Source organism: Schistocerca piceifrons, chromosome 4 (genome assembly GCF_021461385.2).
Source record: "Schistocerca piceifrons isolate TAMUIC-IGC-003096 chromosome 4, iqSchPice1.1, whole genome shotgun sequence".
In the NCBI taxonomy this organism is placed as follows: Eukaryota; Metazoa; Arthropoda; class Insecta; order Orthoptera; family Acrididae; genus Schistocerca; species Schistocerca piceifrons.
The window spans coordinates 122,668,764-122,691,058 of NC_060141.1; the positions used below are offsets into that span (position 1 = coordinate 122,668,764).

The 22,295-nt window shown below is 44.1% G+C and overlaps 1 protein-coding gene across 1 annotated transcript in view; it reads right to left on the reverse strand.

Annotated features, from left to right (window-relative positions):
- Positions 1–11,204, reverse strand: part of LOC124795650 (odorant receptor 4-like) — a 92,241-nt gene extending 81,037 nt beyond the window's left edge. Inside the window, exons 1-2 of the mRNA XM_047259723.1 lie at positions 11,145–11,204; positions 10,944–11,075 (exon numbers count right to left, since the gene is read on the reverse strand). Coding sequence (XP_047115679.1) covers positions 10,944–11,075; positions 11,145–11,204 — 192 coding nt within the window. The remainder of the gene's footprint in view (positions 1–10,943; positions 11,076–11,144) is intronic.
- Positions 11,205–22,295: the final 11,091 nt, after the last annotated feature.

The window sequence follows — 22,295 nt, forward strand, 5'->3', positions numbered from 1 at the left end:
CAATGTAAGTGCCACTGAGAGTTTACAGAGAGCATAACGAGGATCTAATGAGTTTCTTGAACCAAAACATATATTCGACTGATATGCACAGAAGAGCCAAAGGGACTGGTACGACTCCCTAATATCGTTAGGGCCCCCGCGAGCACGCAGAAGAACCGCAACACGACGTGGCATGGATTCGACTAATGTCTGAAGTAGTGCTGGAGGGAAATGACACCATGAAACCTGAAGGACTGTCCATAAATCCTTGAGAATGGTTGAGATTTTTTCCCGGCAGCACGTTGCAAGGCATCCCAGATGTGCTCAATAATGTTCACATCTAGGGAGTTTGGTGGCCAGCGGAAGTGTTTAAACTCAGAAGAGTGTTCCTGGAGCCACTCTGTAGCAGTTGTGGACGTAATGGGTGTCGCATTGTGCTGCTGGAATTGTCCAAGTCCGTCGGAATGCATAATAGACATGAATGGATGCAGGTGACCAGACAGGATGCTTACGTACGTGTCACCTGTCAGAGTCGTACCTAGACGTATCAGGGGCCCATATCACTTCCACTGCACACGCCTCACACCATTACGGAGCCTCCACCAGCTTGAACAGTCCCCTCTGACATATAGGGTCCATGGATTCATGAGGTTGTCTCCATACCAGTACACGTCTATCCCCTCGATATAATTTGAAACGAGACTCGTCCGACCAGGCAATATGTTTCCAATCATCAACAGTCCAATGTCGGTGTTGACTGGCCCACGCGAGGAGTAAGGTTTTATCTAGTGCTGTCATCAAGAGTACACGAATGGGCCTTCAGCTCTAAAGCCCATCTGGATGATGTTTCGTTGAATGGTTCGCATGCTGACACTTGTTGATAGGCCCAGCATTGAAATCTCCAGCAATCTGCGGAAGGGTTGCACTTCTGTCACGTTAAACGATTCTTTTCGGTCGTTGTTGGTCCCGTTCTGGCAGGATCTTTCTCCGGTCGCAGCGATGTCGGATATTTGATGTTTTACCGGATTCGTGATATTCACGGTACACTCGTGAAACGGTCGTACTGGAAAATCCCCACTTCATCGCTACCTGGGAGACGCTGTGTCCCATCGCTCGTGGGCCGACTGTAACACCACGTTAAGACTTATTTAAATCTTGATAACCTACCATTGTAGCAGCAGTAACCGATCAAACAACTGTGCCAGACACATGTTTTATATAGGCGTTGCCGACCGCAGTTCCGTATTCCGCCTGTTTACATATCTTTGTATTTGAATATGCATGAATATGCCAGTATTTTTGGTGCTTCAGTGTAGCATAAGCAATAATTCAGTGTCTCGCTTATTGTTACCACAGAGAGTACAGCTAAGATCATATTTTTGGAGACCAAATAAATGCGTGTGCAGCATGCTGAACACAAGTTCAAGATATATGCCATGAAACTGGCATAGATTAGTGTGAAATAATGCATATGGTAATACGCGATCGCCTTAATAATATAATGGAACTAAAATGGAAAAATACAGGTAAGAACTCATTTCATTCTACGGGTATCTGTGAGTGAAGTAGGTGGCGAGATCAAAATGCGCTCACACTAATAATAACAGAAAACAACTTGTAGACAGAAAAAAGTATGACAACTAATTCTTAGTTATTAAGAACAGCAAAAGCACATGTGTGATTAATGTTTTACTGTTATATTATTGAAAGGTAGCAGGGACCAACAGACCGTCTGATTAGCTGCAGATGTCGTAAGAAACGAGAAAGAAAAATTATTGTTATTGACAAACATACCATCGAATTATTTATTTAAAACAAAGTGACTGCAGAAGTTTTGACTTCTTTGGTAATTAACCAGCTGCAGGTTTTCCTTCCTTGGTGTTAGTGTCGTGTATGCTTTGTAGCTTATTAGTTTCTGCAGATAATTTCTACTGGTATTAGTAGATTTCTGCTTGCTATAGCGATAATTTCAACCATCATCTGCCGAGACAGATGTAGGCAGATGCTGGTTGAACGTATCGCTATAGCAAGCAGAAATCTATTAATATACCGAGCGAGGTGACGCAGTGCATAGCGTACTGGACTCGCATTCGGGAGGACAACGGTTCAATCCCGCGTCCGGCCATCCTGATTTAGGTTTTCCGTGATTTCCCTAAATCGTTCCATGCAAATACCGGGATGTTTCCTTTGGCAGGGCACGGCCGACTTCCTTCCCTGTCCTTCCCTAATCCGATGAGACAGATGAACTTGCTGTCTGGTCTCCTCCTCCAAACAACCCAACTCTACTAATACCAGAATTGCTGACCCCTATTTTTATCAGAACCGATGTTGAATCGTCGGTCAGGGGCCTGAAGATTGCGTAGTAAATCGCTGAAACTGGTAGCCAAATAAAATAAGTTCGGAAACTAGGCAGCTGAAAGGTGTTTAATTTGACATTCTGTGTCATATCCAACGTCCTCGACTATTTGCAGTGTCTGTCTTCCCTTACTGTTGCCGTACGGATCCCTCTAGTACCATGAAAGTTATTTCCTGATGACCATGTAGGCAGTCCTCGTTTCTTATCGGTCCACTTAATTTTTAACATTCTTCAAAAATGGCTCTGAGCACTATGGGACTTAACATCTGACGTCATCAGTCTCCTAGACTTAGAACTACTTAAACCTAACTAACCTAAGGACATCACACACACCCACGCCCGAGGCAGGATTCGAACCTGCTACCGTAACATTCTTCTGTAGCACCGAATCTCAAACGCTTCAGTTCTCCTATCCTCCTATTTTTCTGTAGTCCACAATTCATTTCCATATAATGGTGCATTCCAGACGTATTCAGAACATTCTTAATCAAATTAAGGCCTACGTTTGATACTAACAATTTTTTTCTTGATAAGATACCCTCTTTGACATTTGTAGTCACGTTTTAATATGTACTTCGTCCATAATCGTTACTTAGCTTCCACGGTATCAAGATTACTCTCTTCATGTACTACGTAACCCCTAGCTTTATGTTAAATTAAGCACCTATCTCATTTCTGCCACTTCTTGCTGTTTTGGTCTTTCTTCAGTTTCTCACAGTCTGTATAATGTGCTCATTAAAATGTTCATTACATTCATCAAGTACTGTAGTTCTTGCACAGATTCATTGAGAATAGCAATGTCATCAGAAAGTCTTATCATTGATATTTTTTCACTCTGAATTTTGATCTAACTCTTGAATATTTCTTTCTTTCATTTCCATCACTGCTTGTTCGGTGTAGAAGTTGAATAGTAGATTGTTTGCAGATAATGCTGTCATTTACCGTCTTGTAAAGTCATCAGATGATCAAAAGACTTGCAAAATGATTTAGCTAAGATATTTGTATGGTGCGAAAAGTGGCAATTGATCCTGAATAAAGAAAAGTGTGAAGTTATTCACATGAGTACTAAAAGAAATCAGCTACATTTCGATTACGTGGTAAGTCACACAAAATCTGAAGGCTGTAAATTCAACTAAATACTTAGGGATTACAATTACAAATAACCTAAATTGTAACGATCACATAGATAATATTGTGGTTAGAGCAAACCAATGACTGCGATTCATTGTCAGAACACTTAGAAGGTGCAACAGGTCTACTAAAGAGACTGCTTACACCACGCTTGTCTGCCCCATTCTGGAGTGTTGCTGCACGATGTGGGATCCGGATGACATCGAAGAAGTACAAAGAAGGGCAGCTCGTTTTGTATTGTAGCGAAATAGAGGAGATAGTGTCACAGACATGATACGTGAATTGTAGTGGAAATCATTAAAACAAAGGCGTTTATCATTGCGACGGGATCTTCTCATGAAATTTCAATCACCAGTTTTCTCCTCCGATTGCGAAAACATTCTATTGGCACACACCTACATAGGGAGAAATGATCGTCACGATAAAATAAGAGAAATCAGGGCTCGCAAAGAAAAATTTAAGTGCTCGTTTGTCCCGCAAGCCTTTCGAGAGTGGAACGGTAGAGAGACAGCTTGAAGGTGGTTCATTGAACCCTCTGCCAGGCACTTTATTGTGAATAGCAGAGTAATCACGCAGATGTAGATATGGATGTAGGAGAGAACGATTGCATTCAAGCATCAGCCCCTTATCGTTCCCTTCTAGTTCTTGTATATACAGCATCTGACCAGTTGTTCGCTACAGCTTATATCTATTGTTGCACAGCAGAATAATTTTATTGTACATGTTTAAATTTAAGAAAAAAAGATAGTTCTGTCAGAGGAGCTGAACAGATAAAGCTAGCTCTGGGCCGGTGCAACAAGGCGCACCGCCGATGCAAAACACGACAGGGAATGAGGGGAACATTACAAAACATACGGCTAGTGATGGGAGTAGAAACTCAATGGTTGCAGTGGTACGTAGCAAGGCTCTGTGGAGTAACACAACGTAACTCCAACGCCGGGAGGCCACTGCAAAGTCAAACATAGGCAGAAAGACCTGAGCTCGGTGACCCGGATAACTGCTGAACTTCCACAGTGAGACAAGAAGCACTGACGGGAACAACAAACGAGGGCAAAAACTCTCGTACACCCAGCGCTACCGTCTCATAGGCACGGTTTTGGCCCTTTAAATAACGAGGCTTTCGTAGCTCAAAGACACAAGCAGCCATGCTGCCATTCAACCTGTGTCGCACAGAGGCAGGAAGAATGACGGTCTATCGAGTTTCGGCGAAACCACGACATGCTGGTGGGTGATGACCTGCCTGCTACCTGCTTGCTGACTTCAACACCACGATGCAGACAGCCTGAAACACACCAAAGCTGTAGTCTGCCGTTGCTGTCTATTGGGTCGTCGCTGAGGAGAAGGCTGGTATGCGGTCAGCCCTCCTTCACCTCCACTATGAGTCATCACAGATGATCTAAAAGTTGTCGTCTCCACACTAAACGGGTGTGATACATTCTCGCAACCTCCTGGCCATTCTGGGACCATCTGCTGCAGTCTTGATCGATCCTTGGTGGATGATCAGGGTCTAATCTTCAACACAAGAGATTTCCTGGACTACAGTCCACTGTCTCCACCAGCGCTCACGACGGCGTGTCGAACGTAAATGAGGGATCCAGGCTGAAGCAGATACTACGAGGGTCACTCCAAAAGAAATGCACACTATTTTTGTAAAAATACAGTTTTCATTCTTCTTGTGTGAAAGTTTTACAGTGTGTAGATACATCCTTCCCACTTGTTTTCAAACTTAGTTCAATTGTTCCCGTGAGTGGAGCCTTCACAGAATGTCTTCAAGATGGCTGCTACACTTGACGTTCGTCAGAAGCAACGTACTATCATAGAATTCCTGTGCTGTGAAAACGAGACAGTGGGAAACATCCACAAGAGGTTGAAAAAGGTGTATGGAGATGCTGCTTTCGATCGCAGTACAGTAAGTCGGTGGGAAAGCAAGTTACGTGATGAAAGCGGGCACGGCAATATTGAGGATTGTCCTCGCAGCGGCAGGCCTCGTACTGCACACACTCCAGACAATGTGCAGAGAGTTAACGAATTGGTGACTGCTGACAGACGCATCACAGTGAACGGAGTGTCACGCTACGTAGGGATAGGGGAAGGAAGTGTTTGCAGAATACTGAAATTGTTGGCGCTAAAAAAGGTTTGTGCCAGGTGGGTTCCCAGGATGTTGACAGTGGCTCACAAAGAAACAAGAAAAACGGTATGCAACGAACTTTTGGAACAGTACGAGAATGGTGGGGATGAATTTCTTGGAAGACTTGTGACAGGAGACGAAACATGGCTCCATCATTTTTCACCAGAGATGAAGAGGCAATCACTGGAGTGGTATCATGCAAATTCACCCAAGAAACAAAAATTCAAAACCACATCTTCTGCTGGAAAAGTTATGGCTATGGTGTTTTTCGATTCCGAAGGACTCTTGCTTGTGGACATCATGCCAAGTGGAACCACCATAAATTCTTATGCGTATGTGACGACACTGAAGGAACTTCAAGTTCGACTGAGTCGTGTTCGACCACGTCGGCAAAAGCAGGATGTTTTGCTGTTGCACGACAATGCACGGCCACATGTCAGTCAAAAAACCATGGAAGCGATCACAAAACTTTGATGGACAACACTTAAAACGCCTTCCTTAAGTCCTGACCTGGCCATGTGACTATCACCTCTTTGGGAAACTGAAAGACTCTCTTCGTGGAACAAGGTTTGAAGATGATGACTCCCTTGTGCACGCTGCCAATCAGTGGCTCCAACAGGTTGGTCCAGAATTTTACCGTACGTGTATACAGGTGCTGGTTCCAAGATGGCGAAAGGCAGTCGAGAGGGATGGAAATTATGTGGACAAATCTAAATATTGTTCCTAAAGGATCTATCTACACGCTGTAAAACTTTCAAACATGTAGAATAAGAGATGGATTTTAAAAAAAAAATAGTGTTCATTTCTTTTGGAGTGACCCTCGTATACAAATAAAATGAGACGGTTTCAGAGACTTTACCTTCGATAGTGAGATGCTATTTCAGACCATAGAAAGCCTCGCCAATTCTGTTCGTGTGTAAGAGGGAATTTAAAGCAGACTGGGGTGGCAGTGAGAATTTGGATCGAGGAGGGAGGCATGCCGGCCTGTGTGGCCGATCGGTTCTAGGCGCTTCAGTCCGGAACCGCGCTGCTGCTACGGTCGCAGGTTCGAACCCTGCCTCTGGCATGGATGTGTGTGATGTCCTTAAGTTAGTTAGGTTTAAGTAGTTCTAAGTCTAGGGGCCTGATGACCTCAGATGTTAAGTCCCGTAGTGCTCAGAGGCATTTGAATCATTTTAGGGAGGCATGCCAGGGTAATCCGTGCAGTTGTGTGAATCGCTGTGTCAAAGTGGCTTCGTGTCTAACACTCTTGACTGCTAAACAGGAGACCACGGTCCGATTCCCGGCCTTGGTACAAATTTTGACTCTCCGCTTCAGTCTAAATGCTTAACTTAATTGTATTTCCTTTAAATAATCATAGCTGTCAGATGAATATTCAATATATCCAGTCCTTCGTGCTCGTAGATTCATTGTACGGTACGTTTGTATATTTAACATTAGTCACACGTTCTTAATAATCAGTCAATGTCAGATGCGCTTTTGTAGTCAATATCAGCAAGTTGTCTTCCATTCCGCCCCTTTTGAGCAAAAGGCAGCTCCTTCAAAGCGGTTGAAATTTCCTTCTGTTTTCATCCGAGGGAAACGGAGTTCTCTTGGCCAAGGTCAGGTGCATTTAATGGGAAAAAACGACCACAAGAACGAAAGGTTAGGTACAGAGATATGGGTAACACACGTTGCTACAAGCTACACCTAACCACTCATATAATCAGCGCGCAATACCGATGAAAAATTGGCAAGTGAAAACTAAGTCGGAAAGTACATGAAGCAAATTCAGTATGCAGATAAAATGTGAGGAGAAAGGCCTGAAACAGCCCGTCTCTTCACAAAGTGATCCAAATGTTTTCTCTCGGCCACGTTTCAACGAAGAACACCTGTATAGTGCAACATAACTCCTGGCTCATTGATAGACACCGTCTTTTCCCATTCCTTCAACCGCCTCATGTTGTGAGGCCAATTCCATTTGACGTTATAGTCACACTGACTTTAGGCCATATGACCTGTAACTTTCGGTGCACGACTGGGAAACCTCTGGCAACATTCTGCCACACTTTCACTCATTTCGACCGAGTACTGAATATGTTGTGTTACTTTATCAATACGTCTTTAAGTTTTGTAGAGCATTCTACATGAGCCGTGGTAAAATTTGCTGTTTTGAAGAGCGCGCCGCAGCGCGTTGCGTGAAGCAGTCGCCCTCCGTTTCTGGCGGTGGCGCCGCTGTGGCAACCGCAGCTCTGGTGTCTCCCTCTGGTGGGAAAGGGAAAAGGATGCCTGGATGCCCGTTCACGTGCATTTAAGGGGCGCTATGAGCTCGGCAGTGGCAGTCCTGCCTGGATATCTGCCCCCCCCCCCAAATTCTATCAGTCCCTCCAGATCCTTGAGCGTCATGCACTCCGCCTCGCCTTCCGTATCCGCCTCCCGTCCCCCACGCGGATCCTCTATGATCTCATTCCTTTCCCCCATCTGCTCCTATTCCTCGAACATATCCGCATCCTCTACACCTCCCGCCGTCTTGAACCCCCTCACCCCCTGGTTGCTCCTCTCCTCTCCCATCCCCGCCCCCTGCCACGTCTTCACCGTTGTGTCCCCCCTACCCTCCATCTCTACACCCTCCATCTCCTTTCCCGAGGTGGCTTCCGTCAACTCCCCCTCCCGGATGATGCCCTCTCTCCCTCCATTTATCCTTCCTATCAACTCTGATCCTCCATCCCCCTCCTTTCCTCTGTCCTTTCCCTGGGCTCCCTCTCCCCCCCCACTTCTGTCCTGTTCTTCCCCCCACTACACCTCTCCCTACCTCCCTTCTCCCCCCCCCCCAGTCCTTTTGTATTCCCCTCCTGTCGCGTCTGCCCCCCACCCCTCTTATGGGTCCTCATCCTCCTTCAGCTCCTTTCCCGGCTCCCCCCTTCGCTTTTACTCTCCTTTCCCCCCCTTTTTTCGTTTTCCCATCTTCTGTCCAGTTTCCCCCCACCTGCTCTCGACTGTGGTGTCACATTTGCCAACTTTTTAGTGCAGTGTTCCAGTGACTATTCAGTGTTGTTTGTCTTTCTCGTGTTGCGAACAGAAACCATGCTGTCGCTCGGTGTGAATTTTATTTCCTTTGCGAACAGAATCCAGACTGTCGCCGTGTTTTTTAATTGTCTATTGTTTTCCCTGTCTACTTCGTATGTATTTTTATTAGCGTCATCATCCCTGTGTTGTTGTTTTAAGTTCCACGATTTCTTTTCGCCTTGTTACTCTCTAAGTCTCCGATTTTATCGCCTGTTGTTTTTCTTATTTGTTCTCTTGCTCTTTGTCACAAAATCTGTCGGCTGAAGAGCGGCATACTAAGCTGCTGCCAGCCCGCCCCCTTCGGGGGGAATTGAAATTCAATAAATGAAAAAAAAAAAAAAAAAGGCTCGGCAGTGGGTCAGTCAGAGAAGGGGCAGTCTGTCAGTCATCAGCTAGGGGCGAGTCTGGCCAGTTGGTCAGCCGGGTCAGTATGGGGCAGTCAATGTCTGTCTGTCGTCCGGAGTGCTAGTTGAGTTAGGCCGCCAGTCTGCTCGAGTTTGTCAGGCAATGGTCATTGGCGGTTGGGTCGATCGGTTGGTCGGTCGCGCACTGGGACACAAGATGACTTGTCCGTCTTGAGCGTCGGCGCATGTGAGGTCGCCACGTCAGTCCATTGGGCCACTCCGTATAGCGAGGGGTAGTGGCTTCGCGGCCGATACGAGAGCAACAGGAGCCAACCCACGACATCGGTCTGGCTGGTGCGAGCTGCGATGCCGTGAGACGCGACATCGGCGCACCTTCATGCGTCCGTTGAAGCGGTTGGCAGCGGACGGTTCAGGAGAGCGTTTCGGGGGTGCTGCGCTAGGTCTTCGCCAGGCATCGCAGTTTATTAGAAGTAAACTCATTTGTGATATGTTGTTTCATTTATTTGATAAATTCTACTTGTTTTCGTGGTCAGTCTCCCGTCCGCCGGCCGGAGTGGCCGAGCGATTCTAGGCGCTATAGTCTGGAACCGCGCGACGCTACAGTCGCAGGTTCGAGTTCTAGGGGACTGATCACCTCACAAGTTAAGTCCCACAGTGCTCAGAGCCATTTGAACCAATCAGTCTCCCGTCCCCAGCTTGCTCGTCTGTCTCCCGTCCGCATTTGTTAGGCAGTTCGTTACTGTCTGTCTGTCTGTCGGTCTGCTGTACGTTAATACCTGCCTCTGTCATGTTTGTCGGATTCGGTGTTAACGAATTTATTGCTTAAAGGCCGAATTCTTGAAATATGTTTTCATCTTGCCTATCATCTTACGAGGTGGTATATGTGTAATGTAGAGAATGTCGTACATTTTGTGTACGTCTGCATTTTATGGGTTTTATTTAAATAGTCATTTTACGTTATAAGGTTGTCACCCTACCACCGTAATAGTCCTTAAAAAAATTGCACTTTCGGTGGCAAGTAATTTGAGTGTTGTAGCATTTCCATCCCTCTTACAGGGTGCATAGTTTACGTGTTTGTGTGAGTTGTTAAAATTTTTTTTGGTTTAAAGTAATCTGGTGCGTTGCAGATTTTCACCAGTGTACTCTTTCAGAGGTTGTTGTGAGCGGTCATGACTACGGCCGTGTTGAAAGGGAGCAGGCAAGCTTCTCTGCCCGAAGGCTCATACTGTTAATATTGTTCTTTCTGCCTCTAAATAAATTTGTAACTTGATATTTCGAGGGTGCTTCACTGCTTATAACTTTAAATCTGTGTTTGAAAAAGCTTTTAGGAATAAAATTCACATTTGTTAAAAATAATTTCATTTTCCATCAGTTTCTTCCTGGCAACTACTTCCACGCTCACCTAGTGTGATTAAATGTGTTAATGTTCTTGATGAATCGTTAGTAAATAAAGTAAATTCTTTAAGAAAAGATTTTGAAAGTAAATTCACAGTTCAGTACAACAGCATCAAACATCAACAGCCTCATGGAGTTTTAGGCGTTATATACTAGGTCATTTATATTAATTGCGAACGGAAATGGTCCCATTACAGTTTCTTGCCGTGCAACCGAAGTTACTTTATGTCTGAAGATTTCTCCCGGCGGGTTTGCAAGGGACTCCGTGGTCTAATCACAAAGCACATTGGACATTAGGTGACATTGTGGAAAATCTGAGGGAAATCTGTAACCTGCTTTACCGGCGACTGAAAATTTGTAATAATCCCATTTAGAATAGAAGCAAATTTCATTTGTCACGGCGACTTCAGCAATAGAGAGGGATTTAAGTGAGCTGTGCGCTCACCTCGTAGGCCGGCGACTCTGTGAAGGGGAAGGGGCACCAGACGACGGCGGGCAGCGCGGTGGTGGCGCGGCAGTCGGCGGAGCGGCAGCGGCGGCCCACGGCGGCGGGCACCGCCACCCAGAAGCAGTACGCCACGGCGCCCATGCCCACGTGGCTCAGCGACACCAAGCGGCTGTGGCGCGCGCACAACGCGTACACGCGCTCCGCCCCTCCCACCTGCCGGCCGTACCTCTGCACACACGAACCGGCGCTCTGCTCTAGTGCACACGGCTTCGCACTTCATTCCACCAGGACGCTTACCGAGCCACCGCAGTCTTCAACTGGTTTCTTGAATGTCATCCAGCGTGTCTGCAGATTCATCTTACGAGACTCTCAGTACGTGTTGTACGAGGGGCATTCAATAAGTAATGTAACACATTTATTTTCTTTATGAAATCAGGTTGGTTCCTTTCAGCACTCCCATACACCGTATTGTTCTATGAGGTTTCCGGATTGCAGTCGGATCATGTTGACTTCTTGCCACAATGTTTCGGCTGAAAACCGTCCAGCCGTCTTCAGGCGTCTGTCCGCGGTCACGTGATCTGGCTGCAGTCCCCAAAACCTCATAGGATATTCAGTGATGATGATGAGGTCCCATACTCCGAGGAGCGTAGGGGACGATGAAGGAGACCCGCACCGCCGTACTAGGCAACGTCCTAGCGGAGGTAATTTGCCACTGCCTTCCTCCGACCGTAATGAATGAATGATGATAAAGACGACACAACAACACACACTCGTCTCGAGATAGGGAAAATCCCTGACCCCGGCGGGAATCGAACCCGGGACCTCGTGCGCGGGAAGCGAGAACGCTATCACAAGACCACGAGCTGCAGACTAGAATATTCAGTACGCCGGGAAAACTTCAACAATCACATGTCATATTATTATCCACTCTTCTGCTTACAAAACCCTATTTTTCAGCGTAATCTCCGTTCAATACGACTGCCCTACAAAACCTTACTGGGAGTGCCTGTATGTCCATTTGATAGCACTTGCTGGTTGACATCGGACCCAACGTCTTACTGCATCATCCATGCACCGTTTCCCATCGGAATGCATCTTTCATAGGGCCAAAGAGATGGAAGTCGCAAGGTGCAATATCCGGGCAGGATGACGGACAGTCAAATGAATTTTTGTGATTTTCTCTCATGTGCGCAGCACTACCAACAGAGACGTCGAGGTGTCTGATTGTGATCCGTTGATCACCTCGAAAGAGAGTGTCCGCACTTCCGAACATTGCAGCAGTCACAGTTGTGTCCAGCTGGCCGGCACTAGGAAGAGAGAACAGGTCTACGTGACCTTGCGATGGTGACAGACACTTCGACAAACGATCACCATGCGTTTGTTAGCTGACAAATTTCCGTAGACATTCTGCAAGCGCCTATGAATATCTGCGATGCCCTGGTTTTCCGCCAAAAGAAACACGATGACAACTCTCCGTTTGGAACGCAAATTTATTGTAGGCTACATATAACGCCGTCACCTATCGCAAATTCATGAAATTGTAGAGGCGAAAGCGGGAATATCTCACGATGTCCCATAACAAATTCCGAATTTTTCAACAAACTGGTCGGCCGGCCGGAGTGGTCGAGCGGTTCTAGGCGCTTCAGTCTGGAACCGCGCGACCGCTACGGTCGCAGGTTCGAATCCTGCCTCGGGCATGGATGTGTGTGATGTCCTTAGGTTAGTTAGGTTTAAGTAGTTCTAAGTTCTAGGGGACTGATGACCTTAGCTGTTAAGTCACATAGTGCTCAGAGCCATTTGAACAATTTTTGAACAAACTGGTCGAGAAAAGAATGTGCTGCAGTACTTGAACGTTCCTCATAACATATCATTTCCCGCAGCGCCCGGGAGCTTATTCTCTCGACCACTGTGGACGGAAATGAAAGAAAGGTTCATGACTGGGATTAAAATTCAGAGTGAATGAATATACTGGAAGACATAAAAGACCGTTAACATTCGAAAATTCAATACTTCACGGAATACTGCAGGTAGAGTGGTAAAAATTGACAAACATGCTCGAAATGACATGGGGTTTTATTGAAACAAAAAAGTGCACAAAATGACTAACAGATGGCGCCTCCTACGCCACAGAAGCAATAATTGCCTAACAATCGATTTTTTAGCAAAGACGATGTTCTTAATTACAAATACTCATGTCGGCCGTCATTCATCAACAGTATCTGTAGTAGAGGGACAATGTTGTGACAGCACTGTACAGTGTATCGTAAGATATGGTGAGAAATTGGCGTTTTATGTTGTCTTTTAGCATCCTTAATGAGGTCGGACGATCGCAGTAGACTTGCGACTTTAATCTCAAAGCCAATAATCACGCGGATTGGTTCTGGGGACCTGGGAGACCAAGCATGGCGGACGTGGGAGCTCAGCACACTATCCTCAAAGAACGTGTGAAAGAGATCTTTCACACGTGTGGCTTTATGGGATTGAGTGCCATTCTGCTTAAAAGTCGTACCTTCCAGCAGGTGTTTATCAGCCAGCCTAAGGACGATGGGATTCTCTAACGTATCGGCGTACCTCGCATCCGTCACGCTGACAGTTAAAAAGCAGCACCTCACATTTTCGCCACCTGTTAGCCAGCTACTGCTCTTCTTGCTACCAAGAAAAGCCGACGTTATTCCAGGTATGTGTATCATGTTTTACCTCTCCACATAAATTCTTCCGTGAATTAGAGCATTTTCAAATGTTAACGGACTTTTGGGTCACCCTGTAAATGATAAAAATTCGCTGATGACACTGCATGGGTTGTGGGACCTGCTGAAAGGAATGAACAGTCTAATGAACATATACTATGGATTGGGAGTGAACCAAAGTAAGAGGAAAGTAATGACGAGTAGTAGAAATCAGCTTAGCGATAAACTGAAGATCAATAGATCAATATTGGGAAGCACAAAAAAAAAGAAAAAAACGAAATGAAGAAATACTGCTGTGTTGGAAGTAAAATGACATTGATGTACCAAGCAAGGCAGACATAAAAAAGGGTATGATGACTTCGAGAGAATTACAGGACCTACTGCATAGGGTAAACTAGCGTAGGTACAGAACGCATTCGTGGCCAAGAGAAGTCTACTAGTATCAAATACAAACCTTGATTTCGAAGTAGAAATTTCTGAGAATGCTGGGTGCACAGCACTGTATGGAGGTGAGTTATGGACTGTGGAAAAACGGGAAAAGAAGAGACTCGAAGAGTTTGCGACGTCTGTAGAAGGAAAATTAGATGCCAAGGTGAGTTAAAGAATGAGAAGAGGATAAAGTGGAAAACATTAATAACAAGAATGTGCAAGATCATAAATGTCAAGACATCTAGGAAAAACGTTCGTGGCACTTAAAGAAGCTGTAGAGGGTAAAATTTCAGGTACAGACTACCATACGACTTTTTCTTTTCCTTTTTTTTTTTTTATTTTGAGTCATCGGTCTCCGTCTGATTTGACGCGACGCGCCTCGAGCTCCTCTCCTGTGCCAACCTCTTCATCTCGGAGCTGCACTTGCAACCCACGTCCTCAATTATTTGGTGGATGTATTCCAATCTCTGTCTTCCTCTACTGTTTTTACCCTCTACAGCTCCCTCTAGTACCATGAAGGTATTACCTGATGTCTTAACAGATCTTATATCATCCTGTCTTTTCTCCTTGTCATTGTTTTCGACATATTCCTTTCCTCTCCGATTCTGTGCAGAAGCTCCTCATTAGTTACCTTATCAGACCACCTAATTTTGAACATTCCTCTGTAGTACCAATCTCAAATACTTCGATTCTATTCTGTTCCGATCTTTACACAGTCCATGTATCACTGCCATACAAAGTACAATTCCGTGTTCCAAACGTACATTCTCAGAAATTTCTTCCTCATATTAAGGCCGATGGTTGATACCAGTAGACTTTTCTTGTCCAGGAATGTCTTTTTCGCTAGTGCTACTCTGCTTTTTATGTCCCCCTTGCTCCGCCCGTCATTGATTATTTTTCTGCCTATGTAGCAGAATTCCTTAACTTCATCTACTTCATGGCCATCAAAAAATTGTTCAAATGGTTCTGAGCACTATGGGACTTAACATCTGTGCTCATCAGTCCCCTAGAACTTAGAACTACTTAAACCTAACTAACCTAAGGACATCACACACATCCATGCCCGAGGCAAGATTCGAACCTGCGACCGTAGGAGTCCCGCGGTTCCGGACTGAGCGCCTATCCTGATGTTAAGTTTCTCGTTGTTCTCATTTCTGCTACCTCTCATTACTTTCGTCTTTCTGCGATTTACTCTCAGTCGTATTCTGTACTCATTGACTGTTCATTCTGCTCAACAGGTCCTGTTATTCTCCTTCGCTTTTCCTCATGATAGCAATCTCATCAGCGAATCTTATCATTGATATCTTGTCACCCCGAATTTTCATCCCACTCTTGTAACTTCCTTTCATTTCCGTCATTGCTTCTTCGACATACAGATTGAACAGTGGGGGTGAAAGACTACGTCTCTATCTTACACCCTTTTTAATCCGAGCACATCGTTCTTGGTCTTCCTCACTTATTATTCTCTCTTGGCTCTTGTACATATTGTATATTACCAGTCTTTTCCTGTAGCTTACCCCTACTTTTCTCAGCATTTCGAACATCTTGCACCATTTTACAATGTAGAATGCTATTTCCCATGTCAACAAATTCCATGAACGTGTCTTGACTTTTCTTTAGTCGTGTTTCCGGTATCAACAGCAACGTCAGACTTGCCTCTCTTCTGCCATTAACTTTCCAAAAGCTGAACTGACCATCATCTAACACATCTTCAACTTTCTTTTCCATTCTTCGGGCATATTATTCTTGTCAGCAACATGGATATGTGAGCTGTTAAGCTGACTGTGCGATAATTCTCGCATTTGTCAGCTCTTACAGTCTTCAGAATTGCTTGAATGATATTTCTCCGGAACTCGGATGGTATTTCGCTAGACTCATACTCTCTACACGCCAACGCGAGTAGCCGTTTTATTTTGGCAGCTTACCCAATGATTTTAGAAATTCTGATGGAATGTTATCTATCCCTTCCACCTTATTTGATCTTAAGTCGTCCAAAGCCTTTTTAAATTCTAACTCTAATACTGGATCCCCTATTTCTTCTAAATCTACTCCTGTTTCTTCTACCGTCACGCCAGACAAATCTTCCCCCTAATAGAGGGAGGCCATCAGTGTACTTCAATGCACAAATATCCAATAAATAATTTTTTTAAATTTATTGGCTTTTGGAACGTGCCACTCAGCCTTCGAAACACAGGAAATGTTGGATTACAATTTATTTTGAGAATTCATGGTGACATTATTTTAAATCGTACCCAGATACGATGTGAAATATTACTAACAAAGGACTGATTCGACGCGAATAAATAACTGAAGTCGCCGGGTGCGAGGGTCTCACTGACAAGGAAACATCACCAAGACCTCAAATTATAAGGAGAAAACAGCACACTTGAAAGACGTCAGCCCCAGCAGTCTGTTCCGCAAGAAAATTTGGCCTGTTATTCTGACAGCACTCGGTTATGACGTACGGTAGAGTCAGTAAGTGGTTAGTGAATTATTGTTGTCACATTCTTAAGATGGTTTGCTCATTGTGTCAAAGTGCACGATTTCTAACCTGTGACTGGTGCCAGAGATCCCTTTGTTTCGAACGTTTTTATGTTGCGATTAAGAAAAGCAGTGTAAATGAATTGAACGAAATAATGTGTTACTAAAGACGTAAAGTAGCGCTATTTAATTATTAACATCGCTATTGTGCGTTGTTTTCCTTAGATTTTAAAGCTAGCTCTGTTAAAGTGAAGTACTTTTGCAAGAGATGCTCTGTTCCTCAACGTGATCGGCATGATTTAATTGTAAGTCGAAAATCATTAACTTCATTTCACAATAATTCTTCAGTTGCTCAGTTTCATTCACAGCAGTTCTAAGGTATATGTAGACTGCTCCATAATATCAATACGAGAATACTGTTAAAATAATATTGAACAAATATGTGTGTGTGAGGTTGACATAATACGTTCTCACATTACGTACCTATTTTTCGCATAGAATAATTTCCCTCCTCTTCTTCCTTCGCTTTCTACATTACGCGAATAGGAGGCTTCTGGTTTAACCCCGCCGAGCAATACTTCGTATCCGGGCATTAAATAACTGCAGAGGGGCGACAGACAACCGTTGCACGCAAAATTTTAGAAACTGTACATTCAGAAGGTCACAACTGGTTACTATCAGAATTACGGCGAAAACTTTCATGCGAAATCGGTTGCCGGGGCTGAAATCTTCCAAGGGCTTTCTTTTCTCCTAAACATATGAAGTGAAGTTGATGATGCTTCCTTGTGAAATAAAGGGGTTAGCACAGGAGTGGAATGGAATTCGTGGCGGGCCATATCAAATATCAAAACAATGATGATCCCTCCCCTCTCTCTTCCCCTCAAACAAAAAAAAATGAAAATAAAAAGTAGTTAACTTTTATTTTGAGTAATCAGGCTTCTGACTGTTTTGAAGCGGCCCACCACGAATTCCTCTCCTGAGCCAACCTCTTCATCGTAGAGTAGCACTTGAAACCTAAGTCCTCTATTATTTGCTGGATATGCTCCAGTTTCTGTCTTCCTCTACAGTTTTTACCCTCTACAGCTTCATCTAGTACCATGGAAGTTACTCCCTAATGTCTTAACAGATGTCCTTTAGCCAGTTTCCTGTGTCTGAGGATAGAGGCTTTGTTTATCTGGTCTTGTTCATTTAGTCGTACCGTAATCTTCTAAATAGGTTGTGATCGTGGTTTCCTTTGCTGGCCTGAGGCTGACTAATATTCCTACGATGGCAGGTATTTTTCAGTTTCTGTTGGCAACAGTCTTTTGAAAAGTCCTAGCAGGTGGCAGCGCTTTGCAGAGCAATGTTATTAGTGTCAGTAGGTGTTGACTTATAAAATTCCTACTTTCTCCACCTTTGTTTGATTGACTCAAAGGTCTCGAGACGAAAAATTTTCATAGAGCTGCTTGGAGCTTGCGAAATCGAATAATCGGTTGCTAGCCCTCGTGGGGGTAAATGACTCGTAGTAGCCCCTATGGAATGGAGCGGACATTTTAACAGGTTCGGGTGTCCAGGATTCTTAGTGACCAATAAACTTGTTTTGGCAGTACTATAAACTGTGAAACATTTGCAAATTTGTTTCCTGTGAGCAAGCTTGGAATTCGACTTATTCATGTTCCCTCTTTTTTCTGGACGAGTTGCGCCATAATAAGCGACCACGTGTTCGGCAGGCAGAGGCCTCGTATCACATCGCAGAACCCAGTTCTTGGAAAAAGTTTCCGTGGAATCTCTATGTGTGTCTTACGTGGTAGCAATTTACTCGCTGCCCCACGTCATATGCAGTTAACATTTATTTTCATTCCACCCGAAAAATCAAAAGTAGAATAAAAACTTCTGTTTCGTTGACTTGTGTTAAACCAAACTTAACCACAAGTGGTGAATGATTGATTAGTGATTGATAAACAAAAATTTTGGAAGTTCCACAGAATTAATGACGGTGACGGGAATCACAGAGGAAGTTCTGCGATCAATTACCACAATCACCTATTGATGGAGTGCGAAAAGTCGAAGTTCCTTCTGTCGTTACATGAAAGCAGCTACTGAACACAGTTCAAAGTTCCACACTAGAGTACCAATCTTGGAGCAGTGGTCTCATGGAACGCAAAGTAGGAGGACCCGAAGTTTCCTGGCCGACGTCTGCCTGTTCGTAGCGGCTGCTGTGAGGTATCTTCCAGATTAGACGGCTGCTGTATCCACATGGAGATCCTGGTGGTCGCTCTGTGTCGGAACTGCTTTCAGTCGCTCAGAGTAGTGAACTGGCGGAGACTGGCCGGGAGCCGGCACAATGGTATCTCCTTGATGCTTTGAGGGCACGTGATTTGTTGAGGCAGCATAGTACTTTTGCCTGTGACGCTGTTGTCCAGGATACACGCACCACTGGTCTCGAGGCTGGCGCCTCCTGTCGTGAAGCTGAAGCTGCATGTTTCCGTGGAGCCGTCTGGTGTTTCACTTTAAAACAGACAGGAGTATTCTGGACACAAGCTGGCTAGTTGGGGCGGATTCACCGCACCCGCCCGACTATTGACACCTGCGTCTGCCAAGGTAGTCACCTGCAGACTCGGGGCATGAGCAACTAGCAGATTAACGGGGTTTGCAGGCGAAGCCCTTGGATACGGCAGTCTATGTGGTGTTTTTGTATGCCTGTTTTTTCCTACTGCCCTACTGACTCAGCTGATGTTTAGTCTTGTTTTTGATGGAGTCTGGTGAATCTACACATCGAAGAAGTAATTACGTAAATGAAAGAAAGTTTGAGAATGGGTTTAAAATTCAGAGTGAAAGAGGTCAGTGATAAGATTCACTGACGATATCGCTAACCTTAGTGACAGGGAGGAAGAATTACAGCTACTTTGGAATGGAATCAGCAGTTTTAATGAGTTCAGAATATGGGTTGAGAGTAAAACGAAGAAAGACGAAAGTAATGAGGAGCAGGAGCAATGACATTAGTGATAAAACGTAACTTCAAAATTGGTGACCACGAAATAGACAAAGGTGAGGAATTGGAATTCTGCTAACTTGGAAGCAAAATAACAGAGGACAGACGAAGGTAGGAGGGGAAAATAGACAGAAAAGCACATGCAAAGAGGATATTGCTGTTCAGAAGAAGACTAGTAGAATGAAACAAATGCCTTAATTTGAGGAAGAAATTTCTTCTGAGAATGTACGCTTGGAACGTTAGCATTGTATGGGAGCTAATCATGGACTGTGGCAAAACTGGATAAGAAGAGAATGTAAGAGTCTGTGATGTGGCACTAACAAAGACGTTGAAAATTATTTAGACTGAAAAGCTAAAGAATGAGAATGTTCTCCACAGAATCAGCGAAGAAAGGAACATTTGGGAAACAATGAAAAGAAAAAGGAACTGGATTATAGGACATGCGTGAAGACACCAGGAAACAACCTCCATGGTACTAGAGGGAGCTGCAGATAATAAAAACTGTAGGACAAACAGAGATTAGAATATATCCAACAAATAATTGAGGACGTAGGGTGCAAGCGCTACTACGAGATGAAGAGGTTGGCACGGGAGGTGGGTTCATGGTGGGCCACATGAAACCAGTTAGAGGAGTGACAAAAAAACTGTTTTCCTCCATTATCAGTCACAGTTGCGATAATGGTCATTTCTTTGTGGTGACTAGTTTGGGTCAGTCAGGTCCATTTTCAAACCATGACCTTAGAAGTAAGTGTTATCATACAGTTCCCACCAGTGTACATGTGAGTAACCAAATACACATTACTCCTCACCATTAAACATTACATAGATACAACATGATAAACTTCGTATGAGCATACGATGTGAATTCCTTCCAATCGAACGCAGCAAACTTGATTGTAACCACAAAGAAATGACTATTATTACAGCTGTGACGAATATGTAAGGACTTTTCCAATTCAGTGGTCGGATAGTGGCGTTATTGTGAAAGTAAATAGTCTCAGAGCATTTATTAGTAGTACAAGAACAGTGAGAATTTAATACTGTATTGTGGTTCAAAGGGAGGCTAGCGACTCTTATCTAACTGGTTTTAATAGTATAGCAGTGTAGGGGAGTAATCCGGGTCCATCAAGAAACGTTTTCTAGCAAATCTCAGGAGCAATATATCGCATTATTTATCTCGCATTCCCTATTTCGCTAACGGTCAGTATTATTGCTCAGTATTTCTCCATCTGCAACAACATTGAAGTACTTGGGTTACGTGGAGAGGTTGGGCAGTAATAGTCAGCAGATCAAGAACCCCGAATATACTCTGCGCTGCCTGAGAAATATTATGCCGTCAGTGTCGGCGGTATCGACAATACCGTTGCCAGCCACTTATGTCTCTGGGCTCCTTTGTAGTCGCTGTTTTGCGTCCCTACTGAAATCACTTAAAGACAGAACGATGTTCGTATCAAAACCAGAAAATGAATAAATCTTTCTTTCTTTCATTCTTTTTTATTACTTTTCATTTCCAGCTCCAAGGATATCCTTGTCAGCCAATATGCAAGTAGGCTGGGAGCAGGGCAGAGGTGATGCCGGTTGAGAGTACTTAGGAGGGGTCATTCAGTTCCAGCTTCAGATTTGCAAAGAAGGGAAATCTTCCGAGAACCTTCGTCGGTACAGCGAAATTAGAATTATTTTATATCTTTGCCCAGACAAAAACTAAAATGTGATACCTACAAGTAAGAGCGAGTATGTATGATTTGGTATGTGTCAGTGTGTGTAATAATTCTTATTATCTGCTACTCACTAAATACAGGGAGTGGTTCCATTGTTTCGATAGATCAACAAGAGATTCTTTCTTTTAAAAAAAATCTCTAAGAACACATTTTGGGAATGTTTGACACTCAGTCATTCATCCACCTTTTCTTCTTCAGCGTGCTATGAAGTAGAGCAATTACCATATTGATCTTCCAAAATTTCGAACATTCTTATTGAGTAGACTAAGGAGAACATTAATAAAATTGGACAGTATTTTTGAGCAATAATATTGAATGTCTACTTGCTGCTTAATTGTGGATGGACTCTTGCGGCAACCATGGAAGCCCCGAGGACGCGGCAGATGGAAGAGTTCCGTGTAGGGTGTGCGACGTAGGTAATGGCCTGAACACGAACCCATAGTGGATACACACCTTTACCCAGCTTCAGAACAAACATGTACAACAATCTGTTACATTCTCCTGAAATTCTTGTGCGTCTGAGCGTGGCAAATAAGATAATAAAACAATTGTTACTTCGAAAATGAATGCACAGAAACTGATGCAGAAAATCGTATGTGTTCCATTCATAAGGTATACGTGCAACGATTTTTACTTGCAGATCCAGGCGAAAGATTAATCAGATAACAAAAACCACTCGGGTGCAGCATAAATACCTTTCTTCACACATATCTTGGAAATAGTAGATGCAGCTGAACGAGTAGATTTCAGCTTATTAGATTTTGGGAAAACATTCAGAACATCACATTGCCACCTAATAATCAACTAAGATGATACGAAGTACCTTTAAAAACTACAGATCGGGTCAAGGAGTTTGTGACAGAATGTAGTACCACAGTATTTCAAATCCATCCGCCCTGGAGCTATAAAAAGGAGGGCCAGAAATAGTCTGGAAAGCTTGAAGTGTGTTGCAGCGCAGATTGTGCTGAGAAAAAAATCGTTAAGAAAAAATCCGATGTGTTGCGCCACTTCCGACTTAATTAGTATTGAAGTTAGCCAGTCAAACCGTTACGAGTGTAAATTCAAGTGACATGCCAATGACGGTGTCTCCGAACGCGTTCTTCGTTTGATTTCCTAAAACCGAACAAGAGAGCGATACAAAAACTGGACATTGGACGGTAGT